This window comes from Pleurodeles waltl, chromosome 8 (assembly GCF_031143425.1).
Source record: "Pleurodeles waltl isolate 20211129_DDA chromosome 8, aPleWal1.hap1.20221129, whole genome shotgun sequence".
Taxonomy (NCBI): domain Eukaryota; kingdom Metazoa; phylum Chordata; class Amphibia; order Caudata; family Salamandridae; genus Pleurodeles; species Pleurodeles waltl.
This window is the reverse complement of record NC_090447.1, coordinates 1490700965-1490727573: the sequence shown is the minus strand read 5'-3', so window position 1 is coordinate 1490727573 and position 26609 is coordinate 1490700965. Positions and strand designations below refer to the sequence as shown.

The following is a 26609-nucleotide window of genomic DNA, read 5'->3' as shown; positions in this document are numbered from 1 at the left end:
TTCTAACAATGTTGTTTCACCAAAATCAAATTGGGTGAGGAAGTACTCAGTCGCGGCTCGGAGGAGGGAAAAGGGGCAGGGCGGCATGGCAGGGAGGTTGGGGGACCCCCCCAAAAAAATAATATAAATAAAACTTACCTTTTTCCCACGACGCTCCATCCGCTCTGCTCTGCTCCGTCCACAGTGGAGAGTCCACAGTGCGTATGTATGTTTGGCCAGCCTGAGACTGCCGGCCAAACATACTTGCACACTGAGGGGGAGTCCGTCTACGTCACTCCCGTGGCCCCGCCCACTTTTATAGTAAAAACATAATAAACTAAGTATGTTATGTTTTTACTATAAAGGTTTTGCAGCTCCTGCTGCTGGTGGGGGGGGGGGGGGTAACGCTAGCCCTAGTGGAGGAGCCGCCCCTGGAAATACTATAACATCACCAGATTATGTCATAGGAAGTGATGGAAGCATCATTACTGGGAATGAATATAACACATACAGTGCACAATTTCTGAAGTGACAACTAGAATATGAAAATATTATCTAAATGCTATAATCATTCTTCAGTCCCCTAGTCGTGAGGGAAGGGGCTACTACCAAGGGACCGGGAGCTCAGAGTGCTCCGAGCAGCATTTGATTTTAAGATCTGGGGCTGAATCAATGACAATGAGGTTGTCACACACACACTTTCCCCAACTCTCGGTTTTGCCCGAACACTCATTTTTTAAAGATATTGTGAAGACAACATTACGACATGGGCAGCCAGAGAACACGTTTCCCCTTCACCTGGAGTATGAGGTGGCAAAACAGCAGCAGGTAAGCAGGTAAGAGTAGAGGATTGCACACGTCAGCAAGAGCAAGGCATGATTCAGAGCTGCAAGAAGGACAGTAACATTAGTTGGCATCATTGTTTACAGTGAGCATTGGTTGTGTGCAGTTCGTATGTGTTTTATTGTTCCACGTGTGTTGTTGTGTTCTATTTTGTTATCTTATCAGTACTTCTAAAGTGTACAACCACCCTTAAGGCCTCTTGGACTTAGGCTGTAAAATTCAGCATTTTATAAGTTGACAGCTCACATGGGTAACAGAACAGACTTTATGATGGCATGTTTGCAATGTGTAAAATAAGTAAAGAGTGAAAATACATATACATAACACAATGGAGTGATCAGAGCATGCCCATTTCTATTGACAGTGTCGTAGTTGGACTCTCGCACCTAGGCGAGACTGCTGGTTTTGGGATGACAGCACTTTTGTCTGTAGGTGACTGAGTCACTCCTACTACAAGCCGCAACTGTCGTCCCAACCCTCCAGGCTCACAAACAGCATCTCACTAAAAACCCAAACAGTAAAAGATGATTTCTGGCAGCCTTTACTCATGGACTCTAGAGTGCAACATCTCGGAGTCGTGGTGGAACAGAAGTCACCCTTTTCTCTCGTTAGCAATAAGTCTCAGTGACACACAGGCAATAAAGGAGATGCAGGAGAGTTTTCAGTAGGTTTATTGAAAAGACTGCCATCTACGGTAAAATGCATGAGCTGCAATGATTAGGCTAACAAACAATAAAAGAAGGATAATTGTGAAGATGAGAGTCGTGAATACAATGACCTCCACCATCTTACAATAATCATGAAATGTAAAATCCCTAGCAAAGAGAACCTAATCCCTAACCTAATGAGAGATAGGTATGAGAAACCTAATCTGCCAATACCATGTCCATGAGAAGTGCCCCCAACCCTTGTTATATTGGAATGAGGTCTCTAGGTCAGACTCCGTGGTGACACAAAGGCTGAGTTCTGCAGCCAGGTGACGTGCAGCATAGATGGCATCTTGAAGGAATCCCTCTGATAACCTTGTCTGTGTGAGATGTATTTATACAGATCATGTAGGCCTCCTGACGCAGGTATGTTCCCAAACAACTGATAAGGAGGCAGACTTGTGGCCGCAATTATGTAAACAATCTTCAACAAGTGTACATTATGTTTCTGTCACATGTGAGAAAGGGACATGATGTCAATACCAACGTACATCTCTTGATCATGATGCTGATAAATGACGCATTCACAGTGTGGCACTGATAATGCAAATCAAAACATTTTTATAACTATAAACAATGGCAGCCATCTTAAAATAAATGAGAAAATAAATGGACTAAAACAGATCACACTAAGTAAGTTAAAAGTCACTAGGTGATGGGGGCACAGGCCTGCTAGCGAAAGGCTCAGCTATCCTCCTGAGCCCCAATAAAAACTAAATAGGATTCACTACAACAGCAATCCTAAATACTGGGTTCTGTTCGTAAGCCTGTATCATAGACTGTCAGATGAAACATGTCCCTGATATGATTCGGGTCATGTTATGTGCTTAGGTCATGCCTAGGCTGTGAAAGACATATCGTGGGCTCACCAAGAACATATAGTAGCTGAGAGCCTGCCCACTGCTTACCATTGGTTGGCTTTCCCGTCAATCTAATTTCTCTGCTTATTATTTGTGTTCCAGCTTGTTAGCCTTCTGTTTGTCCCTCCCGTGGAGCATGGCCTCGTTATTTGATTGGCTGGCTTCTATGCTTTCGCTGCTTCCTTTTGAGGAACTTTCCTTCTTTTTGGCTAAGCACTCTCAGCCTTGTGTATGTGTTTCCTAGTGGTCTCCCTTGTGTACTTCTCTCCCCCTGCACTGTGTTGCTCTCTGTCGTCTGTGTGCTTCTCCCTGCCCCCTCCGTGTTGGGCTTGCTCTTGTGTCCTCCCCACTTTGTTTACTCACCTGTGTGCTTCTCACCCGCCTGCTCCACATTGCTTTGTCACCCGTTGCTTCTTCTCCCCACCCCCACCCGCTGTGTTGCTTCCCCCCTCCCTCTTCCCTTGTGGTTCCCCCACCTGCGCCTTCTCTGTCTCCCGTTACTTCACCCCTCCATGCCCCTGAGTTGTTCCCCTCCACCTGTGTCCTCTGTGTTGCTCCCGCCCTCCTAACCCCTGTGCTTAAATAAAAAAATTAAAAAAATGCGCATTTTTCCAACTCGGATCAGCAAATACAAAGTAAAAAGCTGCAGCATCATTTTGCAGGCACATGTGTGGTGCACACGCTTACAACCTAACTTGGCCACACTGCATTGGTAGGCTTTGTGTTTTTTTATTTATCCATGCTGCACGGCATCGGGGATGCTGCACCGCATGGTTAAAAGCAGGTCGAACTAAGGCTACCAGGCATTTTTTGTTTATGACAGGGTGGAACCAGTTTCACTGCAAGCGGGGGCCTTTTCGGTTGCTGTGAAATGACGGGCGCCATTCCTGCTTTCAGCGCTTGCAAATAAGTGAAAAAATGGATTTAGGGCCTTTTTTTTTTTTTTTGCTTTGTTTATTTACATGCGCTGAAAGCAGGAATGCTGCCCAACGATTCCCAGCAACGAAAATGTCCCCCAGTTACAGTGCAACCCGTTAGCCCCATTATTGCACTGGTTTAAAAAAGCTGACAAAGCCAATAGGTCTCAAAGGCGAGACCTATTGGCAGTGCCAATTGTTCTTTTAATAGTCATGCCAAGAAACAACAAAAATAACTTATTAATGACACGAATTCTCAGTTTTATGTTTCTGTTTTCCAGCAAGGAATGCGCTTCAGCGTGGAGGTTTTTGGCGAGACCAGAGGATACGTCCTGGAAGTGTATGGGGCCCATTTTGAGCTGCCCGATCTGGGGCCTATTGGTAATAATACTTCTGTGTATTTTTGCAAACTTTTCGTGGCCGCCATCTTGGCGAGTTAATGTTAGACAGTGCAGGGGGTGACATGGAAGCTCACAGTATGGGCTATGACTGCAGACAAGGCACATGCTGCCAGGAAACCCAGCAGGAGATGCACATGACACACCTGTTCATTGGTTCTGCCAAAAGATTTGCATATGTGTTTGTGTGTGAATGAGTCAGTGTCACAAACTCAGCTATACAATTGGAGTTCTTTGCACAGGGAACAACAACATTGGGAATAGTTCTAAATGTGACAGCCAAGGCTTGCTCATTTAAAGGTGAAGTGTTCCTTCAAAAGAAGGGTCTTCAGTTCCTTTAAGAAGTTGGGGAAGAAAGACCATCTTGAATCTGCCTTGGGATAGAATTCCAGAGTCTGGATGAAAACCTGGAGAAGGCTTGTCATCGGGGCTTCTCCATCTGGCGCTTCTCTCAAACTCAGTTTGGTGATGTGTTTAGTTGTTTATCAAAGTTAGCTTGTGAGTTCAGTACAGTCCTACTCTGTACACCTCAAAAAAACAAACATAGGCATCCCCCGACAACAATCTCAGAAGTGACTCAAAGGACTGTGTGGGTTGTGAATGAGTCTGAAAGATATCTGTCTTGTATGTATTACTGGAACAAAGCTGCCACCCAAACTCAATGAACAGCAAGGCTTTGCAACCAAAATAAAATGAACCTTTGCCTAACACAGTGGTTCTCCAACTATTGACCTCTCTGGACCCCCCACTTTATCATTACTGGAACCCTGGGACCCCCACTAAATCATTATTGGAATCGAGAGACCCCTCACTGAGCTTAAACATTGTCGATGATTTTAAGTGCAAAACAATACACAAAAAATACAGAATCAAGCATTCCATCACACACATCACAAATGATAGCACATTTAATTTAATTTGCATCAAATAAAATAAAAAGGTAATTTTAATAGGAAGGTTGTAGCTTCTCTATATTCAATTGAAGCCACACATGGTCCATACTATATTCTGTTTGATGCATCCGCACTGCTCCCACAAATCAATCTGAGGGTACTAATTTAACTTTTGGCCTCCAATTTCAAATTGCTTGACACTTACAGTATGTTTTAAATTTTTGGCTGTATATTTAGCCACTTTATTTATATACACTTTATTAATCTGCAGTATTAGTTAATTTTCTAAGCAGTCATGCACCCCTTCAGGAGGCTTTGCGGATCCCCAGAGGTCCCTGGACCACAGGTTGGAAACCACTGGCCTAACAGACCTCTCTCAGCTGTTTCCTGGACCTGCAGACTCTGTGATACCAACATACTAATATACCAACCCACACATCACCACTGTTTGCAGTGTAATGCAGTCAGCAAAAATATGCATGCGTTGAATTGTGTTGTTGTCATGCCAGCTCTAACTGAAGGTTGCAAAACAATTGAATAAGGGCCCCAGGGACATATAAATGAGGTTTAGCACCACTCTGTACAATGAAAATGGTGAATGTAAACTCCCTAACACTTGGATGCCTTTAGCTCCTGCTTCGTCTTGACAGTATCAACGGGGCATTACTGATCTTCCTGCATAAAGAATGTAATAATTTTCTGTGTGCTGAATTGCTAAGAGTCTTTTATTTTATTGTAAGGGGCGAATGGTTTGGCTAACCCCCGGGATTTCTTGGCACCTGTTGCGTGGTATGAAGATCGCCAGGTGAAAGGCGGCTACGCAGTCATCAACAAGTACCAGGGCAAGCTCTTTGCAGCTGAACAGGTAACAATGTCTGGCATAGGGAAGGGAAGTGTTGGGCCCATTGGATATTGGCATGGTGAGAGGGTGAAATGTGGTTTGAGGAGTGAAGTTATGTATGATTTGTGGGTGTGATTCCCAAAATTGTCAGTGGAGTGCTGTGTAGCCCTCGCGTTGAAAGTTGGTCTTTTGGACACAGACACATCAAGAGTGGCATTTTTTTAAATGAGCAATCCATAGCGTATTGGGAAGGGTGGTACTGTAAGGACCACTGGTGGTGGTGGTGCATGGTTGGTTTTATTAGGAAGAGGTGTGCAAAGGGTGACTATTTTTGGAGGGGCTGTATTGAGGTGCTGGAGTTGGGAATGGCACTGTTGAACCTGGTGGTATGATTTGTATTCGGATTGAAAGTGGCAGTACTGGGATGGTTGAGTGGAGAATGGTGTGTGAGCAGGTATTGGTACTGCAGGTGCTAGTATCAAAGTGGCAGAGTTGGGATTATGGTGTTGGGATTGTCACTGTTATAAGTGGTAATACTGTGGAAAGTGGTCTGTGAAGTTGCAGTACTGGGGAAAACTCCCTCCGCCAAACTCCTGACAGGGTGGCCGCCACCTACACAGCAACCTCCGCACTTCCCGACCGCCAGGATCAAAGATACTGGCGGTCTGACCGCCATGGTTGTAATGTGGCGGTTGGGCCGCCGCATTGGCGGCGTTCTAGACCGCCACCACAAGTGGGGCAGTCCATAGACTGCCACACTCGTAATGACCCACTAAGTATGTTTTCTCTCTGGCATTAGATACAGATAGCAGAATTATGTCATCAGAATTATCTCCTGGGGTAGAGGCTTGCATGTCGGAAGCACATCGAAACCAATTACCACCCATTTGGCTCTGATCTTATGTGATGTGTAGTGGCTGAGTGTACTATGTTATATGTTATGGCACTATGGGGGTCATTCCGACCCTGGCGGTAAATACCACCAGGGCCGGGGTCGGCGGTAGCACCGGCAACAGGCTGGCGGTGCTCCGCCGGGCATTCTGACCGCAGCGGTACAGCCGCGGCCAGAAGCGGAAAGCCGGCGGTGTACCGCCGACTTTCCGCTGCCCATGGGAATCCGCCATGGCGGCGCAGCTTGCTGCGCCGCCATGGGGATTCTGACACCCCATACCGCCATCCTGTTCCTGGCGGGTCGCCCGCCAGGAACAGGATGGCGGTATGGGGTGTCGTGGGGCCCCTGGGGGCCCCTGCAGTGCCCATGCCAATGGCATGGGCACTGCAGGGGCCCCCGTAAGAGGGCCCCACAAAGAATTTCAGTGTCTGCTTTGCAGACACTGAAATTCGCGACGGGTGCAACTGCACCCGTCGCACCTTCCCACTCCGCCGGCTCCATTCGGAGCCGGCTTCCTCGTGGGAAGGGTGTTTCCCACTGGGCTGGCGGGCGGACTTTTGGCGGTTGCCCGCCAGCCCAGTGGGAAACCCAGAATGACCGCCGCGGTCTTTTGACCGCGGAACGGTCTTCTGGCGGTTCCCGCTTGGCGGGCGAGAATCAGGCCCTATGTGATGTGCACTGGCTGGGTGTACTATGTGATGTGTAATGGCTGAGTGCACTATGTGTGGACTAATGGCTGCACTATGTGATGTGTACTGGCTGACTGTACTATGTGATGGGTGAAGCCTGAGTACAGTATGGGATGTGTAATAGCTGAGTGTACTATGTGGGGTGTAATGGCTGCACTTTGTGATGTGCACTGGCTAACTGTACTATGTGCTGAGTGAAGCCTAGGTGTAATATGTGATGTGTAATAGCTGAGTGTATTATGTAATATGTGGAGGGACAACGTGTTTGACTTTTTGATGCTGTTACTCTTGCAGGATTTCTCCCCATTTAACGTGGTCGCCTGGCATGGAAACTACACGCCATACAAGTACAACTTAGCCAACTTTATGGTCATCAACTGTGTTGCCTTTGACCACGCGGTAGGTTCTTGGAAAGAGAACGAAATGTGTTGACTCATGGGTTGTGTCACTGCAGACATCCCAGAGACAGTGGTTATAATTACTGGAGGTTTCACATAGGATTGTTAAACACTCTGTGTTGGTGAATCGTATGGGACAGGTTGCTTCTTAAGCAATGTTTGTCGAGGAAGATGGACCTTCCAGGTAGTTAACTGCTGGTTTGTGGAGACTGAGGATCCGAGGTGACCTCAGTGTCCTGCCTCACCCACTCCACTTCAGTAACTGCTGGAGAGTGACCTTTCCTTGCGTAACATGGTCATTGGTTACACCAGCTCCTGAATCTGCACTATAATTCACAGTAGTTTTGCAATTGCTAATACTTTTTTAGGTGAAAAGTTACACAAGGGATAAATGTTCTGCATTCTTGAGGATTAGTCAGCTGCCATGCGTACTTTTAATTCTTTGGGGCAACACTGGAAATGAAATAATAGTGTGCCGTGAAGTCTCCATTGAAATAGATGACTATTGGGGCGGTTCACAACTAGAGATTAGACTTTAGCTTGATTCTGTTATAGAATCACATTCTGTGCATGCAACAGGATCCTGTGATTACATCTGGCAATGTCATTTTTTTCCTACTGTAAGTGTGTCTGGAATATTACTCCCCTGGGAGGTTGACAGGTACCCACAGCGCACTTCACCCCTGGGACAGTCCTCGGATTTTCGGATGCTGCTGTAGGCAGCAGATCTGCTTTATATTAGTGAAGAAAATGGAATTTGTGACTTAGAATTGTTCAACTTCATTACATCAGAAAAACTTGCTGGTGTGAAGATGACTGCGGTTATTAAAAAAAAATCACCAGTTCTGCCCAGGATGTTCTGAGGCATGCACATGACACAAGATGCTCTTGAAAACCTACAAGTATCACGTAGAAAGCATTCCACCTTACCTGTCTTGGACAAAAGCTTCAAAGTTCTGGAAGCCCTTCCAATGGCTATGTTATGAAGAAACATAGCAAGCACTCTTTCTCCCAAAAATTGAAGTTCTTGTCCCTATGCATTAGGAAGACACCTACCTTCACCATTTTCAAGGCAAAACTTGGACCTTTCCGGCTTAAGAGAGACAGCCAAATGATAACTTTGTGATATGTAACTTCACATCTAGGTCGACATCTCTACTACGTACGTCCACACCCCCACTAACTTTGCACCAAATCTCCTTAATTGAAACACTACCATTTTTCGCATGCCTTAAAGGTTCCACTATCAATCAATCAATCAATCAATCACATTTATAAAGCGCGCTACTCACCCATAAGGGTCTCAAGGCGCTGGGGGGGGAGGGGGTCAGTGCTCGAAGAGCCAGGTCTTGAGCTGCCTTCTGAAGGGGAGGTGTTCGGGTATGGCGCGAAGGTGACTGGGCAGGGAATTCCAGGTCTTCGCTGCCAGAAAAGAGAAGGATTTTCCTCCGGCGGTGGTTTTGCGGATGCGGGGAACGGCTGCCAAGGCCTGACCGGTGGAGCGCAGAGTGCGCGGAGGGGTGTAGAAGGAGACGCGGGAGTTGATGAGTTTGGGTCCGAGGTTGTAGAGGGCTTTGTGTGCGTGGGTGAGGAGTCTGAAGGTGATCCTCTTGTTGACCGGGAGCCAGTGGAGTTTTCTCAGGTGTCCGGAGATGTGGTGGTGGCGAGGTATGTCCAGGATGAGTCGTGCTGCCGCGTTCTGGATCCGTTGAAGTTTCCTCTGCAGCTTGGTGGTGATGCCGGCGTACAGAGTGTTCCCGTAGTCCAGGCGGCTGGTGACGAGGGCGTGGGTGACGGTCTTCTTGGTGTCGATGGGGATCCAGCGGAAGATCTTGCGGAGCATGCGGAGGGTGTTGAAGCACGCTGAGGTCACCGAGTTGACCTGTCTGGTCATCGAGAGGGAGGAGTCCAGGATGAAGCCGAGGTTGCGTGCGTGGTTGGTCGGTTGGGGAGTGCTGCCTAGGGCGGGGGGCCACCAGGAGTCGTCCCATGCGGAGGGGGTAGGGCCGAGGATGAGGACCTCCGTTTTATCTGTGTTCAGTTTCAGTCGGCTGTCTGTCATCCAGGTCGCTACTTCCTTCATGCCGTCGTGCAGTCTGGTCCTTGCTGATGTGGGGTTGTTGGTGAGGGATAAGATGAGCTGGGTGTCGTCGGCGTAGGATATGATGTCGAGTCCGTGTTTGCGTGCGATGTTTGCCAGGGGGGTCATGTAGACGTTGAATAGGGTGGGGCTGAGGGAGGATCCTTGGGGTACGCCGCAGATGATCTCCGTGGCTGCGGATCTGAAGGGGGGGAGGCGGACTCTCTGGGTCCTTCCGGAGAGGAAGGAGATGACCCATTCCAGGGCCTTGCCTCTGATGCCGGCGCTGCAGAGGCGGTCTATCAGGGTGCGGTGGCAGACCGTGTCGAAGGCTGCAGAGAGATCCAGGAGAATGAGGGCCACGGTTTCACCCTTGTCGGTCAGGGCTCGGATGTCGTCCGTGGCTGCGATGAGGGCGGTTTCGGTGCTGTGGTTGGCCCTGAATCCGAACTGAGTGGAGTCGAGGGAGTCGGAGGTTTCCAGGGCGGCGGTGAGTTGAGCGTTGACGATTTTCTCAATCACTTTGGCGGGGAACGGTAGGAGGGAGATAGGCCGGAAGTTTTTGAGTTCGGTGGGGTCTGCTGTAGGTTTCTTTAAGAGGGCGTTGAGTTCTGCGTGTTTCCAGCTTTCAGGGAAGGTAGCAGTGGTGAGGGAGGCGTTGATGACGTCTCGGAGGTGGGGTGCGATGATGTTGTCGGCCTTGTTGTAAATGTGGTGAGGACAGGGGTCGGAGGGTGATCCCGAGTGGATCGAGTTCATGACGCGGGTGGTTTCCTCGGTGGTGGTAGGGTTCCAGGCGAGGATGGTGGAGATGTCGTTCGCGGCTTCCGGGGGCGGGTTCATGTTGGTGGTCGTGAAGCTGTTGTAGATGTCGGCAATCTTACGGTGGAAGAAGGTCGCGAGGGAGTCGCAGAGGTCCTGTGAGGGAGGGATGGGGTTGGTTTCTGCGTCCGGGTTGGAGAGCTCTTTGACGATGCCAAATAGTTCCTTGCTGTTGTGGGCGTTGTTGTCAAGTCTGTTCTGGTAGGCTGTTTTTCGTGCGGTGCGGAGGCGTTGGTGGTGTTGGCGGGTGGTGTCCTTGAGAGCTGTCAGGTTTTCCTCTGTCGGGTTGAGGCGCCATGTCTTCTCGCGGAGGCGGCATTCTTTCTTGGAGTTTTTGAGTTCGGTGGTGAACCAGGAGTTTTTCTTGTGGTTGTTGGTGTTGGTTTGGGTCTTCAGAGGGGCCAGGAGGTTGGTGCAGTCGGAGATCCAGTTGGTGAGGTTGTTGGCGGCCTCGTTGGGGTTGCTGGTGCTGGTGGGTTGGTTCAGGGAGAGCGTTGCTGCGAGTTGTTCTGTGGTGATTCGGTTCCAGTATCTTTTTGGTGGTTGCCGGGTGTGGTGATGCACGGTGGTTTTCTTGAAGCTGAAGTGGACGCAGCTGTGGTCCGACCATGTGAGTTCGGTGGTGTGGCTGAAGGTGATGTGTTTGCTTGAGGAGAAGATGGGGTCGAGCGTGTGTCCGGCGTAGTGGGTGGGGGTGTTGACCAGTTGTTTCAGTCCCAGGTTGGCGAGGTTGTCTAGAACGGCAGTGGTGTTGTTGTCGGTGTGGTTCTCCAGGTGAAAGTTGAGGTCTCCTAGGAGGATGTAGTCGGTGGATGAGAGTGCGTGGGGGTTGACGAAGTCTGCGATGTCTTCGCTGAACTTGGTGCGGGGTCCTGGTGGTCTGTACATGAGGGTGCCTCTTAGGGTTGTCTTGGGGTCGATGTGGATCGCGAAGTGGAGGTGTTCGGCGTCGGGAAGTGAGTTGTCGGTGTGGGTCGAGATGCTGATGGAGCTTTTGTGTGCGATGGCGATGCCTCCTCCGGTGCGGTTGAAGCGGTCTCTCCGGATGATTTTGTAGCCGTCGGGGATGGCTATGGCGATGTCGGGTGCCAAGGAGGGGTTCATCCAGGTCTCGGTGAGGAAGGCGATGTCTGGGTTCGTTGAGTTGATGAGGTTCCACAGTTCGATGGCGTGCCTGTGGACGGAGCGGGTGTTGACCAGGATGCATTCGAGGTTGCTTCCGGGGGCGTCGTTCTTGGTGGTGGCGGTGTGGGTCCGTAGGCAGGTGAAGCGGCAGTTGCTGCAGGTGAAGGGTCCGTGGGTACGTTTGGGGGTGGCGCGGTAGCAGCCCGGCGCGCGGCCGGGGTTGAGGTTGGCGAGGGTGGCGGAGTCATAGGTCAAGCGGGGGGTGCGGGGGCCAGGGGTTCGGGCACTAGGCGCGGTCCAGGCGCGGACGGGCGCAGACGGGCTTGCCTTAGGCGCGCCTTTGGCGCGCCAGCGGCGCAGCCTCGCAGCGGCCGCCATTTAAGGGGTAGGTGGGGAGGCGGGGTCAGCTGGGAGGCGGGAGGTGGGCGGGCAGGGGAGCTGGAAGCGGCAAAAAAGAGCGGCAAAAAACGGCGGGAAAAGCGCGGTAGGGGCGGCGGGAAAAGCGGCAAGACGGCGAAAGGGAACAAGAGCCTACTAAATCTACTAAAATGGAGGGGCTGAGAGGGGAGGACGGCGCACGGCACTCGGGGGCACACGCACGGGATACAAGGAGAGAAAAGGGGAATTTCAGTCACTCGGGGGCACACGCATGGGATACAAGGAGAGAAAAGGGATTTCAGTCAGCACCAGCACAAGCTCAAGCACTCGGGGTACACGGGCAAGAAGGGGGGAGCACACTCACAGGAGAGGAAGGCAGTCAGGGACTGGAGGCGCTGCGTGAGCAGGGGAGCGACCTACCCGAGGGTCAGTGGTCGCTACCTCTGCCTCGCAGCGGCCGCCATTTAAGGGGTAGGTGGGGAGGCGGGGTCAGCTGGGAGGCGGGAGGTGGGCGGGCAGGGGAGCTGGAAGCGGCAAAAAAAGAGCGGCAAAAAAGAGCGGCAAAAAACGGCGGGAAAAGCGCGGTAGGAGCGGCGGGAAAAGCGGCAAGACGGCGAAAGGGAACAAGAGCCTACTAAATCTACTAAAAAGGAGGGGCTGAGAGGGGAGGACGGCGCACGGCACTCGGGGGCACACGCACGGGATACAAGGAGAGAAAAGGGGAATTTCAGTCACTCGGGGGCACACGCATGGGATACAAGGAGAGAAAAGGGATTTCAGTCAGCACCAGCACAAGCTCAAGCACTCGGGGTACACGGGCAAGAAGGGGGGAGCACACTCACAGGAGAGGAAGGCAGTCAGGGACTGGAGGCGCTGCGTGAGCAGGGGAGCGACCTACCCGAGGGTCAGTGGTCGCTACCTCTGCCTCGCAGCGGCCGCCATTTAAGGGGTAGGTTGGGAGGCGGGGTCAGCTGGGAGGCGGGAGGTGGGCGGGCAGGGGAGCTGGAAGCGGCAAAAAAGAGCGGCAAAAAACGGCGGGAAAAGCGCGGTAGGAGCGGCGGGAAAAGCGGCAAGACGGCGAAAGGGAACAAGAGCCTACTAAATCTACTAAAAAGGAGGGGCTGAGAGGGGAGGACGGCGCACGGCACTCGGGGGCACACGCACGGGATACAAGGAGAGAAAAGGGGAATTTCAGTCACTCGGGGGCACACGCATGGGATACAAGGAGAGAAAAGGGATTTCAGTCAGCACCAGCACAAGCTCAAGCACTCGGGGTACACGGGCAAGAAGGGGGGAGCACACTCACAGGAGAGGAAGGCAGTCAGGGACTGGAGGCGCTGCGTGAGCAGGGGAGCGACCTACCCGAGGGTCAGTGGTCAGTGGTCACTATGGTACCTACATTTGACACATTACTTTACTAACAATAGTTTCATCTTTGGGTCATTGTGTTCTTGTGACTGCTTCCTCATAGAAATTACTACACTGCATATATTGCGGAAAAGTTTCAGAGTTTCCTCTATAACTTGTGCTTTTTGTAGCAATGTTTTGTTGATTTGTTGGTCTGTAATGCTTTACACAGTGCAGCTCGGGACTACAGTACACATGCTATCCCGCCCTTTGATGCCCATGAGGCCAAGCACATGTTGTACAAAGCTATGTAAATAAATGGTGTTAGGCCCAAGAGTTTAAACTGTATCTTAGATGCAGTTCAGAGTGGATTCATGATAAACTAATTGAAATGGACTTAACAATTTACATCCATAATAGTACCCAGTGGAGGCACAACAGCTGTGGGCTTCCAGGGCACAGCAAGGTCTGAGTAGGCAGCGGTAGTAAATGGACAAGTGTCAGAACATGAGTAAAAATATCATGGGCATTCCTGATTCCAATGGGAAATTAGAAATGTTTGAAGGAATGCTCCTGAAAAGATGGAGGCTACCTGTAAATAAACAATGCATTTGACGATAAGACAATATACATTATATATCTACGCAGAGGATTAAGCTTTGAGGGTAAGCATTCTCTTCTTCACATTCAGAATGCACATGTGATAGGTGAACATCACTAGCTTTCCATGAAGACCCTTTGAAAGTGTAACATGTTCTTATCATATATTGGGTTAAGGGACAGGGGTGGCATTAGTCTTCCTCTGTCTCAAATCAGTCACATTAATTTCAGTGGAACTAACCTATGTTCAGATCCAACTACTTCAATATTGAGAGTCTATTCCTCCAAAAAACAAGACCTCAATTCCAACACTAGAAATTGTTCATCTCCAGAAAAAGGATGCAAACTCATGTTTTAATAGCAAATATATTTTGAATAATAAGATGCTGAAAAGATTTATTGTTTAGAATCGACATCTAATTATTGAGCGTGAATATCCATATATGTATTATTAGGATTATTGATAAACTTAAATAGGAATGTCACACATTCAGTGATCAAACACAGAACCCAGCTATCCCTGTAAGTGGAGACTCAAGGATGGCACACTCTCTCCATGACACGCGCTCTCTGGATACTCTGCAGGTAGCCAACAGGGTTTCTTGTCTGAAGGTTATATACCTAAGATGTCGCTTCACTGCCTCCTGTTACATCAGCACCACCACCAACCCCATATAAGGAGCAGCAGCAAGGTTAGACATTAGTTGCAAAACATAAGCATGTCCTCTGTGGCCAAATATTGCACGTGAACCTTTTTAATACTTTCTCCCAGATCATGGACAATAGTTGAACAGAGAAATATAACATAAACCTTATCGGACGCAGTGAAGGTCTTTCTAGATTTCTAGAGGAAAGGACAACTCCGCTCAGTAGCCCCAATGCCCGCTGCAAAATAATGTACATGTGATAGGTGTCAAGTGTCTCCTTCAGAGGGTCCCAATTACTAGGAAAAAAGTCACAAAGGGCAAGAAAAACTTTCTTGGCAATTTGGGTAATTCGTGATTGTGTTGGTAGTTAGTGCAGAAGTTGAAAACCAGGCTACCAAAACCACACTGAAATCAGGGTGGCGAAAGATCTCATCAGAAGATCATCCAAAATAGAGATTCCCAGAGGAATTATGTGGTTCACCCTTCTCGTGGCCAAACCTCCATATATGAGCCTCCATATATATGATCTAGACAGGAAGTTTTATTTCAGGAAAGGAGGCTGGCACCATATTGGATCAGGAACTTCAGGTGGGAAAAACTGGAGAGGTAACCATCTTGGATAGGTGTAGACATAAGGTTAGGTACACCTACTCTTCCAGGAGAAAGGAGTTTCCCCAAAATGGCAGACTAAGGAGGAAGAACTCCAGGTTTGACATCTATCGTACTTCTGAACTCTGCCAGCAGATCACACTTCTGGGTAGTCACATAGGTGATGACGCTGCCCTGCAGAGGAAGGGGAAATCTCCCAGCACACACCTCGCGTGAGAATCAAAGATGTGCTGTCTTCTTGCGTAATGTAAGGCTAGTGGAACAAGCTGCAACAGATGAGTCCTGTTCTGAGATATGACACTAACCATGGTGTATGAATAGTACATCATAGTGTTAAATAGATATCTACAGACACTTATGCAGTCCCCTTCTAGTCAACGTGGTGTAATAATGTGTTGCATAAAATATTGACCAGATAACGCAGTATACTGTGGCCAGTGGCTTTACACCTGTACTGTCTGTTCCACATCAGTGTGAGGTTATATAAGAGCAGTGAGAGAAGACCACTGAAACCAGTTCACACTATGGCAGATAAAGTTTCCATTTACAGGAAGTTTCTGTAAGCTAAGAAATGTAACATTACCGTCTACTTTACATTGGCACTGCACAGTAACTTTATTTTGCACGTATAAAAGGGTTACATTTAAGTACAGTGTTGCATGATCGCAATTGGATTTTTTTCCTCCCAGAGAACATATTTTCCCAGTAGTCAAAACTTAATCCCCAAAACCCCAAACATTTTGCAGGTGTTCCCTTCCCATTATCACCCTGGGAAAGGATTTACTCATGCCTTTGACAGACGTAAGTCTCTGAATGTTTAGGTGATCAGAGGGGGATTGGGAAAACTCATGGACTCATGAATAGCTTGGTATTTCCAGACATTCCAGGGAATGTATGCCCTGCAGCCTGGGCTCCACACTCTTGAGAGAGTATGTACTCAGAAGCAATATTACACTGTCCTGGGGTGTTAAGTATGAGTAAGTCCCTTTACAAATGCAAGTTCATGTTTTGTGAATTACACAGTGGCTAATATTGCAGGTTGATGGTATAGGTATGGATTAAGTGCCCAGTCACAAGCCACGTTTATATCCACCATGCAGATGGATGTTCAGCCAGCAGTCAGTCCTGGAAGGATTAGAGGGTCGGTGGTAATACCAAGTGCTGGCTCGTGCAGACGGTCTGTTACTTGGCTCAAGGGTGGCTGTGCAGGAGATGATAAGAGGGAGGATTGTTGTTGTCTGAGTAACACACAGAGTGGCTAAAACACACCTGGCAGAGAGGATCCACCTTCCTGGCCAGAGACAATCCTGCCGCCCTTGGATCGGCAATGAGGTGCACAACAGGAAGTTACAGAAGAGATACCCGGGCACCTTCAGAGGTAGTACGAACAACTGTGGACCCCACACCTTCTTGTGAGGTGAAACGGGTCACACTGTAATACTATCATGAGCAAAAAAGAGATATACTGGAGTGTGGTACCTTCAGACACCAAAGAAGTGTTGTAAGCAAGACACTTGAGTCTGGACATTAACTTATTTAGGGCCATATGTACCAAAGCATTTTCCCATAGACACAGAATGGGTAAAATCCTTTGGTACATCTGGCCCTTAGTGTGTTCAACATATCTTCCATACAAGGAAGAGTACACTAGAACAATTTTCAAATAAATGTGAGTGCCAGCCGTATGAGATGATATAAGGTAACACCATCCACAACATAATCCATTATATAAAAAGTGTTCTATGCCATTTTCGGGAACATAACAGGTGTACAAACGCAAGGAATCAACAATGCCTCAAATAAGACCAAAAATGATCTTCTGTTATCTTGGCATTTATGTCCAATCCTAACTTGTTTTCACATTAACAACCTTCAGGGCCCTCTCTGCCGACTCAAGGGAGATGTCCTTCTTTGGAGATCACTCTAGCTCTCCCTACTCGGGTGAGTGGCCTTGTTTAAAATGACGGCCTTACCATGATTGCTTTACGTGTTACAAAACACACCATTTCCGGTCCCCACAATTTATTTCCAAACTATAGAGAGCGAAGTTAGAGCCTTGTTGTGGGAGGGGGAGCTCCACGGATAGCCTACAACACACTGACGGGGCTGGTATGATGGGGGGGGAATGGCCTTACCGGATATCCAGAAATAATATTGGGCGTCACAATTAGTGGTCATCAATCAATGGGTCAATTAGTCGTCATCAATCAATGGACACATCAGCCCGCAACTGAACCAGCATACTTCACGGACCACTACACCCTACGACCGTGCGCCTACCTATGTGCGCTGTAGACTACCCAAAACACTTACCCCTCATGGGACCAGTAGCTCTCACAGTTCATGTTTGGCACATAGCACTCAAGGCATTGGGCTGGGGTGGTAGACTCACACGGGACTCCGAAAAACTGGGCAACCTGGAGATGAGGCCAGGGTTCGATAAATGGAATCTGATTAGCATCTCCAGGATAGGGGATCTTTGGTCACACGGCGCTATACTCTCATTTTCTGACTTGCAGAGGGATTATGACCTTGCCGCAACAGAGATTTTTCGATACCTACAAGTCCGACATACATGCCAGGTGACGATTCCCAAAGGGAAGGATCTTCATGCATCATCGCCACTGGAAGACAGACTGTTGGACGACCATATGAGCCAAAAGGCAATCTCCCTGACTTATATGAAATTAATCAGCAATACTCCTGATACCCTCTTCCCCTTGTGTAGCCGCTGGGAAGTTGACCTGAAAGATCTGACAGATGAGGACTGGTTGGAAGCGCTCGCCTCCCCTAGGGAGGTAGCAATTTGCACAAGATTTCAGTTAGTGCAACTCAAAACATTGCACAGAGCATACCTCTCCTGTAACACCCTGGTCAAAATGGGTAAGAGACACGACCCGCCCTGTGGTTGGCAATGTGGGCAAGTAGATACCTTTTTTTATATTATATGGGAATGTCCAGCGAACCAGACTTTCTGGAGAGCAGTGGTAACTTGTATTGACAGTATCTGTAATGGAGGCTTGTCCCCCTCACCGAAGTGGTGCCTATCAAATGTGTGGGAGGTCTTGGACCTCGGCCGGATGGAGCAGATCTGTGTTATCCTAGGATTAATGATCGCAAAACGTAACATAACCCGTGCATGGGGCGCGTAGTTTGCACCGCTTTTCAGCAAATGGAACCAAGACATGGACTGCTGTATGGGGGTGGAAAAGGTGGGGTATGAGGGCAGGGGCTGCCCTGGTAAGTGGGAGAAGATTTGGGCCAAGTGGAATATGTATAGAGGTAGCCCATGTCCTGCCCCCATAATGATGACAGCAGAATCTGACACCCAAAGTAACACTGTACATAATGTTCGCCAAACTGACAGAGAATCGCCTTGTTGACATTGTACCTGTATGGGGAGGGTGCCCTATAAATATGGCAGCTGTACCTGTTCATGGATCTGATAATGTGATGGTAATTGTATTCTTCTGAAGAAACTATTGTTCCCAATAAAAAGATGTTTTAAAAAAAAAAGTCCACAAATAGTTTGATACTCAAGTAGTTGAAAATTGACATGATACCAACTCAGACTCCTTGTAAGGGTGAAACAGATGCATTATGCATTCAGTAACATCAGTCACTAACATGAGGCATGAAATATTAATCTAAGGAATAAGTCACAGCTGCTGAAGTTTGCTGCTTCTTGCCAATGTAATAGGGGAGTTTAATTCCAGATACACCTATAGGTGACACCTAAACAAGTATTATGTAAACTACATGTAGTGGTATGTGGGCCGTGTCATTGGTGTGCTCCTGATTATGATTATCCTTGGGGATGTTGACCAAATAGGAGCCAATCAGAATGTAGACATTTGGTATTGCATAGTTATTTGATTTACAACATGTGTAGACATCCCAGATATAAGAAATCATGTTGGATTACAGCTTTGTATGGTAGTATGCATTCATTGCAACATTCATCCACCATCCGTTACTCTTTCTCTTAATATCCAGTGTGGTTACCCTGCCCTGTCTAATAAGGATGAGAGACAAATGTTATGTTTATGCTACTCATATGGTTAAGTGAAGATTTCGAGTCGGTGTGCTTCTGAGATTTAGCTTCCAGGCTTGGAGTCACCAGTCCAGCCTTTTATCTTTTGAGGTTATTTTCATAATAATATTTAAATAAGCAAGCATTCATCTAAAGTCCTTCATAAAGAAGCAAATTAGGATTATTGTCTAGGTTTGTCAAGTCTTGCATTCAGGCTGTTTTCTATTTCCTATTTGCAGGATCCTTCAATTTTCACAGTTCTGACGGCCAAGTCAACACGCCCAGGAGTAGCCATTGCTGACTTTGTCATCTTCCCTCCCCGATGGGGGGTGGCAGAGAACACTTTCCGCCCACCTTATTACCACCGTAAGTTTCTCTTTAAAAAAAGACCAAGTTTGTCACCAACTTTATCCTCTAGGTCTGTTGCAGTGGCCACTTTGGGCATGCACTTTAAACAGGAATGGCTAGCCGAATGGCTAGAGGTGTTGACTTTGGCACATGGGGAACCAGGCTTGAATCCCAGCCTTGGGGTTCTTGGAAAATTAGTTAGTCTCCCTGTGCCTAAAAAGGAAACTATTGTGTAACATAGTTTGGTTGTGTTGTAAAGCACTCCAATGCCACAGGGCTGTGTCCTGGGTATAAAAAAAGTCTGAATCCTTGAGTTACTCATAGTTAAAAGGTACAGCTCGAACAGTTTGTATTTGTGAAATTCTAAAGTAGTGCTGCCACAATTTGATCACGGCGATGCACATTATCCTCAGATTATGAGCTTAAAAATAAACAAATTTATAGCTTTTCAGGCTTATTTCCTAAAGAAGATTGGGGCACCCCCCTACCGTGTAGGCAGCAGTGTCAGAGTCCAGACTTGCCCTCTTGAAAGTAGAAACGTTCACAAGATGTTGCTTCGAGGCTCTAAGTGCGCATGCGGGTAAATACCAACTGAACCAGTTGGTTAAAGGTGATCCAGTGACAGAATACAAATATTTATGAACCAGGCATGGTGATGTAAATTTAACCTACTCACTAATCTAAAGTAAATGAAATGACATCAGAGAGGGGGATTTGTTCCTGAGCAGTGAGGTGCAGTAGGACTCTATCAGCAATGTCTAGTGCAGTGCTAATCTGTGCATGGCTCTTTTTGTGCCCCAAAGGTGGGTGACATTAGTTCATTCTGGATGATATGAAAGCAATTATAAATATTGCTTTACGTGAAAGTATAGAGAGGTGCAAAACTGCTTCAGGAGGTGATGAAAAATAAGCACCCGTCAGTAGACTGATCTGAACATGCAAATCCCTTTATTTTTACTCCTAAGATCATGTAGTGTGTGGGTGTCAGAGTGTCCCCTAGGTCTCTGGGCCAGAACACGCTTTGCCAGAATTTTTTTTTAAAAAAGGGAATAGAATTTTGTTTTCAATCAGACAATCAAATATGATTTATAAAGCGCAGCTAATGACCTGCAGGGGTATTCAGGCACTTGCAGGTCTCAGTGGCTCATTCAGACAGCCAGGTTTTGGGGGCCTTACGGAATTCCGGATGTGAGGAGATGGTCTGGAGATGCTTGGGGAGGCTGTTTCAGGTTTTTGCTGCAATGTGGGAGAAAGATCGTCCCCCGCTTCTGCCTAGGTGGATGCGAGGAGTGTGGGCAAGTGATAGGATGGTGGCGCGTAGTCTTCTCGACGGTTGGTAGAATTTCAGGCAGTGGTTAATGTAGCTGGGTCCTTGGTTGTGTAGCGCTTTGTGTGTATGGATCAGCAGCTTGAAGTGGCATCTCTTCTGCATGGGGAGCCAGTGGAGTTGCCTGAGGTGTGGTGTGATGTAGGATCATCATTGAAGGTCGCGGATGAGTCTGGCTGTGGCATTCTGTATGGTCTGAAGTCTATGTAGGAGTTCTGCGGCAATCCCTATGTAGAGAGCATTGCCATAGTCCAGTCAGCTGGTGATGAGGGCCTGTGTCACAGTGCGTCTCATGTGCAGGGGTAGCCACTTTAAGATCTTACGTAACATGCGCAAAGTGAAGAAGCAGGCTTAGGAGATGGAGATGATCTGTGATTTCATGGTGAGCTTGTTGTCAATGATGAGCCTGAGGTTTCTAGCGTGTTCGGAGGGAGCAGGTGTGGGCCCTAGTTATGAAGTCTACCAGGAGTCGTTCCATGTCTTGCTGCTCTAGTTGAAGATCAGAACTTAAGTCTTGTCTGTGTTCAGCTGTAAGTAGTTGTCTTTCATCCAGTTGACGACGCTTGTCAGGCATCTGTGGAAGTTGGTTCTGGTGGTGGTGGGGTCGTCTGTGAGTGAGAGGATGAGTTGGGTGTTGTCTGCATAGGAAATTATGTTGAGGCTATGGGATCTGACAATGTCGCCATTTAATTGAAGTAATTGTTATGCATCCACTTGTGATGGCTATGAGCGAGTATTTTGAAACTGCATCCACTTGCGATGGCTGTGAGCCAGTATTTTGAAACTGTCTTCTGTGGAGCTTAATTCCCTTTTTACATTCAGGCATATCTCAGTATTGCTGTCATAAATAAATAAAGAAAATTTAGCCCATCCACTGTATCAGTTATGCCAAAGGGTTTGTTTGTTTGCCAGATCAGTCGGATATCGTTTTATGGTCTACTTATGGATTCTGGTGAGGTCAACAATCTCAGAGCCTGACATGAGGTGCTGGTTAATTGCCTTCTACTATGTCAGGAGTTTAAAGAGCCACAGAGTAGTATCAAAGCATTTCCACTGTCATTCTTGGACAGCAGTTTAGGATGAAGTCGCACGTTTCTGATGATGAAGGTAACCGGGATGAGATGTCCAGGCTTTTGGCGATTTTGATGAACGTTTTGCAGGTCTTGCATATACCTCCATATGCCTCCTTATAGCCGCTTCAAACTTCCTCCAAGAACTCATGTGACTCCACATCTAAGGGTCCTTCACTGGCTTCCGATAAAGAAATGAATTATTTTCAAAATGTTAGCCCTGGTCCTTAAATCACTGCACTTGACGGGTGCAGACTATCTCATTGATAGAATTAAACATTATGCCCCCTCCAGAAACCTGTGATCAGCCGACAGTCTTCTGGCAAGGATTTCTAAGATTCGCCACATGAGAACTGGAGGTCAGACTTTCTCCTGTCTTGGGCTGGTAGCTTGGAACAAGCTTCCTCTTGAGATACGCTCTGTGGCTGAGATGTCTGTGTTTAGGAAAAAGTTAAAAACCTGGCTTTTCCAACAAGAGTAATATTATAGTCTGCTTACAGCAGGTAGCCTTATGATAAAGCACCGGGACACTCTTAGGAGTAGCTATGCACTCTAGAAATCACTTTCATATCTTATCATATATCATATCACATGCAGAAAAGAGAACACTCAGCCCTTTTCATGATTCTGGTTATTAAGGTTAAGGTTGTGATTAGGGTTTGTGGACGGTCTTAAAAGGGTAATACCCTCAAAAACATTCTCCAGCCCAAGTGTGGAACCTTAAGGTAGTTCTCACAAGACTTATGGGTCTGCTGTTTGAATCACTCCACTATTGCAACCTACAGTTTCTTTCCTGGAAGGTAGCCCTTCTAATAGGCATAACCTTACACAGGTGCATCAGTGAGTTACAAGCATTCACCATTCAGGAACCTTTCGTTGAAGTGCATAAGGACAGAGCAGTCCTTGGAACTAATCCAGAGTTCCTACCCAAGGAAGTCTCGCCTTTCCACATTAACCAGGCAATTGAGCTGCCTTCAATATTTCCACAACCTGGTTATGTAAGTGCAAGGGCTTCTTCCTCGCTCTTTAATAACTTATAATGAACACAGCACATAACATTAGTCTTACTCTGAACTTGACTTTTACTGCTCACCTGAAGAGAGAGCAACCTAGGGAGGGGAGTCAGTGCCCATGGCATTGTGGACTAAGGGGAGGGGTCACAGCACATCCTCGGACCCGAAGCTTCTTCGAACAAAAACAGGTTGTAATTTCTTAGCCCACCCTGGATTGCAGGTGTAATGCACAGCATGTGAATCTACTGCACTACACGCTACAAACAGATGACAGGATTACATATTCCTTGTGACAGTTATAATTGCATCCGTTACATCAAGGGTGAGGCCAAGAGCAGTGCTTTCAGCATGAGGTATGAGGTATGAATTGCATGGCTGTTGTGCGAGGTATCTGTTGTAGTGCTAACCGTTTTTAGCAAAGTGTTGTTAGTTTTAGATTTGTTTTAGAACCATAACCTCACTTTAACTGTGTTTTTGAGTGACAGAGAAGGGGAGAGAGAGAGAGAGAAAGAGAGAGAGAGTGTATAAAAATGTGGATAAATGTTCCAATATTTTCACAGTACTTTTGAAGATTCAAAAAATGCTAAAGTATATTAAGATAAGGAACATCACTGAAGGAGAAGGCTGTGAAAATTAAAAAGATCACAGCCAAGCACGAGTACAGCAGGAATATGGCTGAGTGATATTTAAAAAATCGCATTTATGGAATAATTTCTTTGCCAAAAACCACCCCTTTCAATTGTGCTCTGCTTGCAGGGAAAAAACTAACGAACACAGCTATGGCCTTGGCCAAGTTATATTGACACTTTACTACTAATGGCCTAGTTAAATAATACAATTGGTTAGGTGGACGAGGTTTTAAATATCTCAAAACAACCACGGTTACAATGAAAACGCTAATTACAAATATGAATATGAAGGCAGATCCAGCCATAGGGAGTCACTTTCTCATTTTACTCCCAATGCTGCCCCCTGCTGCCGCCCTGTGGAATTTCTAGTTCAGACTTTCTTAGAAAAATAACTCAAAAATTGTTAGGAAATCACTCATGTTTTCTCTTCCTTCTTATTGGCGAGAGAAGGGGTGTGTGTCTGTCTGTCTGGGATAGCACCCTCCTGGGGTGCCCCTCATTTATCCACAGCCCCTCTCTTACATACATTTCATTTGTTCTATTTGTCAGGGCACTTTACATCCCACACACATAATAAAGAGACAATGAATCATATGTGTGTAAATCAGTCTATAGGGAATGTCATATAAGACTGTGAGGATTGCAAGGTGTAGGAATCACGTCATCCATACTAGTAGATAGTATATTTTAAGAGTGTGTGGTCTGGAGAAGTGAGACCTTAACTTGGTTGTTTCTGATGTGTTCTCCCTTCAAGCCGCTTCTCACCCTTACAGCACAGTGTGTGAGTAAGCTTAAAGCTCTTTGTCAACCATCCATGTACCACCTTCTTCCCAGAAAAGCTGGTTTTGTAGACATGGGCATCCTTCCTGCCTAAAGTTGTGACGCTGTTACACGTCAGCCAGAGCATGTCTGTGCTCTGCCTCACCCTTCTAAGGAGGAGGAGAGACTCCATTGCTTGAACTCCATGAGAGCGCTGAGCTTTTGCATAGATCATACCTAAATAACACCAAGCGGACAATCAGCTCTTTGTGGGGTTCATTGGAGCAAGAAAAGGCAAGGCTGTGCAGAAGGGAACCATCTCGCACTGGAGTGTGCACTGCATTAATTTCTGCTACATAGTGGCTAAAAAGCAGCCTGGGTGCTTATTCTACCAGGGTCAAAGCTGCTTACATTCCATGGAGACACTGTCCTTGATATTTGCCAGGCCCTACATGGCCGTTCTTTCATACGTTCACAAAGCCCAATTTTATGTACAGTCAGGTTCGCTGAGAGGGGCATTTTGCGTATTCAAACCTGCAGGACTTTCTGGTTTGAGTCTATCCGCAGACCTACCTCCAAATAGGTACTGCTTAGGTATTTATTCAAAAGGTGAGGAATCTGCAGCTAGAAATCTACCAGAAGAACAAGTTACTTACATTTGGTAATGCTCATTCTGGAAGAGACTCTAGCTGCAGCTTCCTCACTGACCCTCCCATCCTCCCCATTTTGTGGTTGGACTCTCTCCATTAATAAGATCCCAAGTCTAGGAGTCTGCACATTGGTTACACAATTTTACTTTTGAGGCTCTGCGCCTTGGTGCAGGGACACTCTCGAAAGCACCCGACATCAGTACGCAGAAGTGATGCCTTTATAGCCTCCGCATGTCGTTTCCAGAGTGGAACGCGTCCGTGCAGAACCACAAAGCACCTCCTATCTGTGCGTAGAGGTACTGCTGAAAAGTTTCTGGATCAGTCTGACACCTGGGGAATAGTCAGATGGTGAGGAATCTGTGGCTAGGTAGAGTCTCTACCAGAGAGAGTGTTACCAAAGATAAGTAACTTGCTCATTTATTCCTTTCTTCAGTTTTTATTTTAACAGTATTAATAGAATTGGTCAATCTCTATTCCAGATAGCATCTCTGCATACACCCTTTGTTGTATCAGTAGGACAAATTAAACAGAAACCAGGACGTTTCATAACTATGTTACGAATTGTGTCGTATTTTTACGCCTTAAATGGGCTGTTCTTGGCTGATGGAACTGGGTGGCATATCCTGCAAAGGAACAGATCATTTGAGCAAGGAAGGGGTTAGCCAGTACTCAATGTTGACATGATATAAAAGAGCTTCTTATTTATTTTGTCCATGATGCGATCGTTGTATCTCTTATCAGTATGGATTTCACTGATGGCTTCATGTTTTTTTGCACAAAGTTGAATCTTCCTCCAGACCCTGGCATTGTTTTGAGTCAAGAGAGATGGTTAGTTTTTATATGGGTGGTATGGGAAAGTAGTTTTAAGGATCTCACACTAGACTAGCACATCTGAAGCAGAGTTGAGTTTGGAAGATGTCACACTAGCGAATCTGAAGCAGAGTTTCAACGGACTGACCATTTCACACCCGAAGCCTAGTTTTTGAGAATCTCATTCTAGCACGTCTGAAACAGTTTCAAGGAAATCACACTAGCGCATCCAAAGCAGATCTTGAGGATCTCACACAGGCGCGTCTGAAGTAGAAGTTCATAGACCTCATACAAGCGCATCTGAAGCAGAGTTTTAGAGCTCTCAGACAAGCACATGTGAGGCAGAGTTTCAGAGCTCTCAGACCAGCACATGCGAGGCAGAGTTTCAGAGCTCTCAGACAAGCACATGTGAGGCAGAGTTTCAGAGCTCTCAGACAAGCACATGTGAGGCAGAGTTTCAGAGCTCTCAGACCAGCACATGCGAGGCAGAGTTTCAGAGCTCTCAGACCAGCACATGCGAGGCAGAGTTTCAGAGCTCTCAGACCAGCACATGCGAGGCAGAGTTTGAGAGCTCTCAGACAAGCACATGCGAGGCAGAGTTTGAGAGCTCTCAGACCAGCACATGCGAGGCAGAGTTTGAGAGCTCTCAGACCAGCACATGTGAGGCAGAGTTTCAGAGCTCTCAGACCAGCACATGTGAGGCAGAGTTTCAGAGGTCTCAGACCAGCACATGCGAGGCAGAGTTTCAGAGCTCTCAGACCAGCACATGCGAGGCAGAGTTTGAGAGTTCTCAGCCTAGAGCATCTGAAGTAGACTTTTGAGGATCTCACAAACCGCATCTGAAGCAAAGTTTCAGAGCTCTCACACTAGCACGTGAAAGAGCGTTATGAGGATCTCATACAAGCGCATCTGAAGTAGAATTTCAGAGCTGTCACACTAGAGCGT

At 47.2% G+C, this 26609-nt stretch overlaps 1 protein-coding gene across 2 annotated transcripts in view; it reads left to right on the top strand.

Moving 5' to 3' along the window:
- Positions 1 to 26609, top strand: part of HGD (homogentisate 1,2-dioxygenase) — a 161560-nt gene that overhangs the window by 122089 nt on the left and 12862 nt on the right. For both annotated transcript variants that reach the window (XM_069202700.1, XM_069202701.1), the window contains exons 9-12: positions 3588 to 3687; positions 5338 to 5462; positions 7314 to 7418; positions 19298 to 19424. In XM_069202700.1, coding sequence (XP_069058801.1) covers positions 3588 to 3687; positions 5338 to 5462; positions 7314 to 7418; positions 19298 to 19424 — 457 coding nt within the window. The remainder of the gene's footprint in view (positions 1 to 3587; positions 3688 to 5337; positions 5463 to 7313; positions 7419 to 19297; positions 19425 to 26609) is intronic.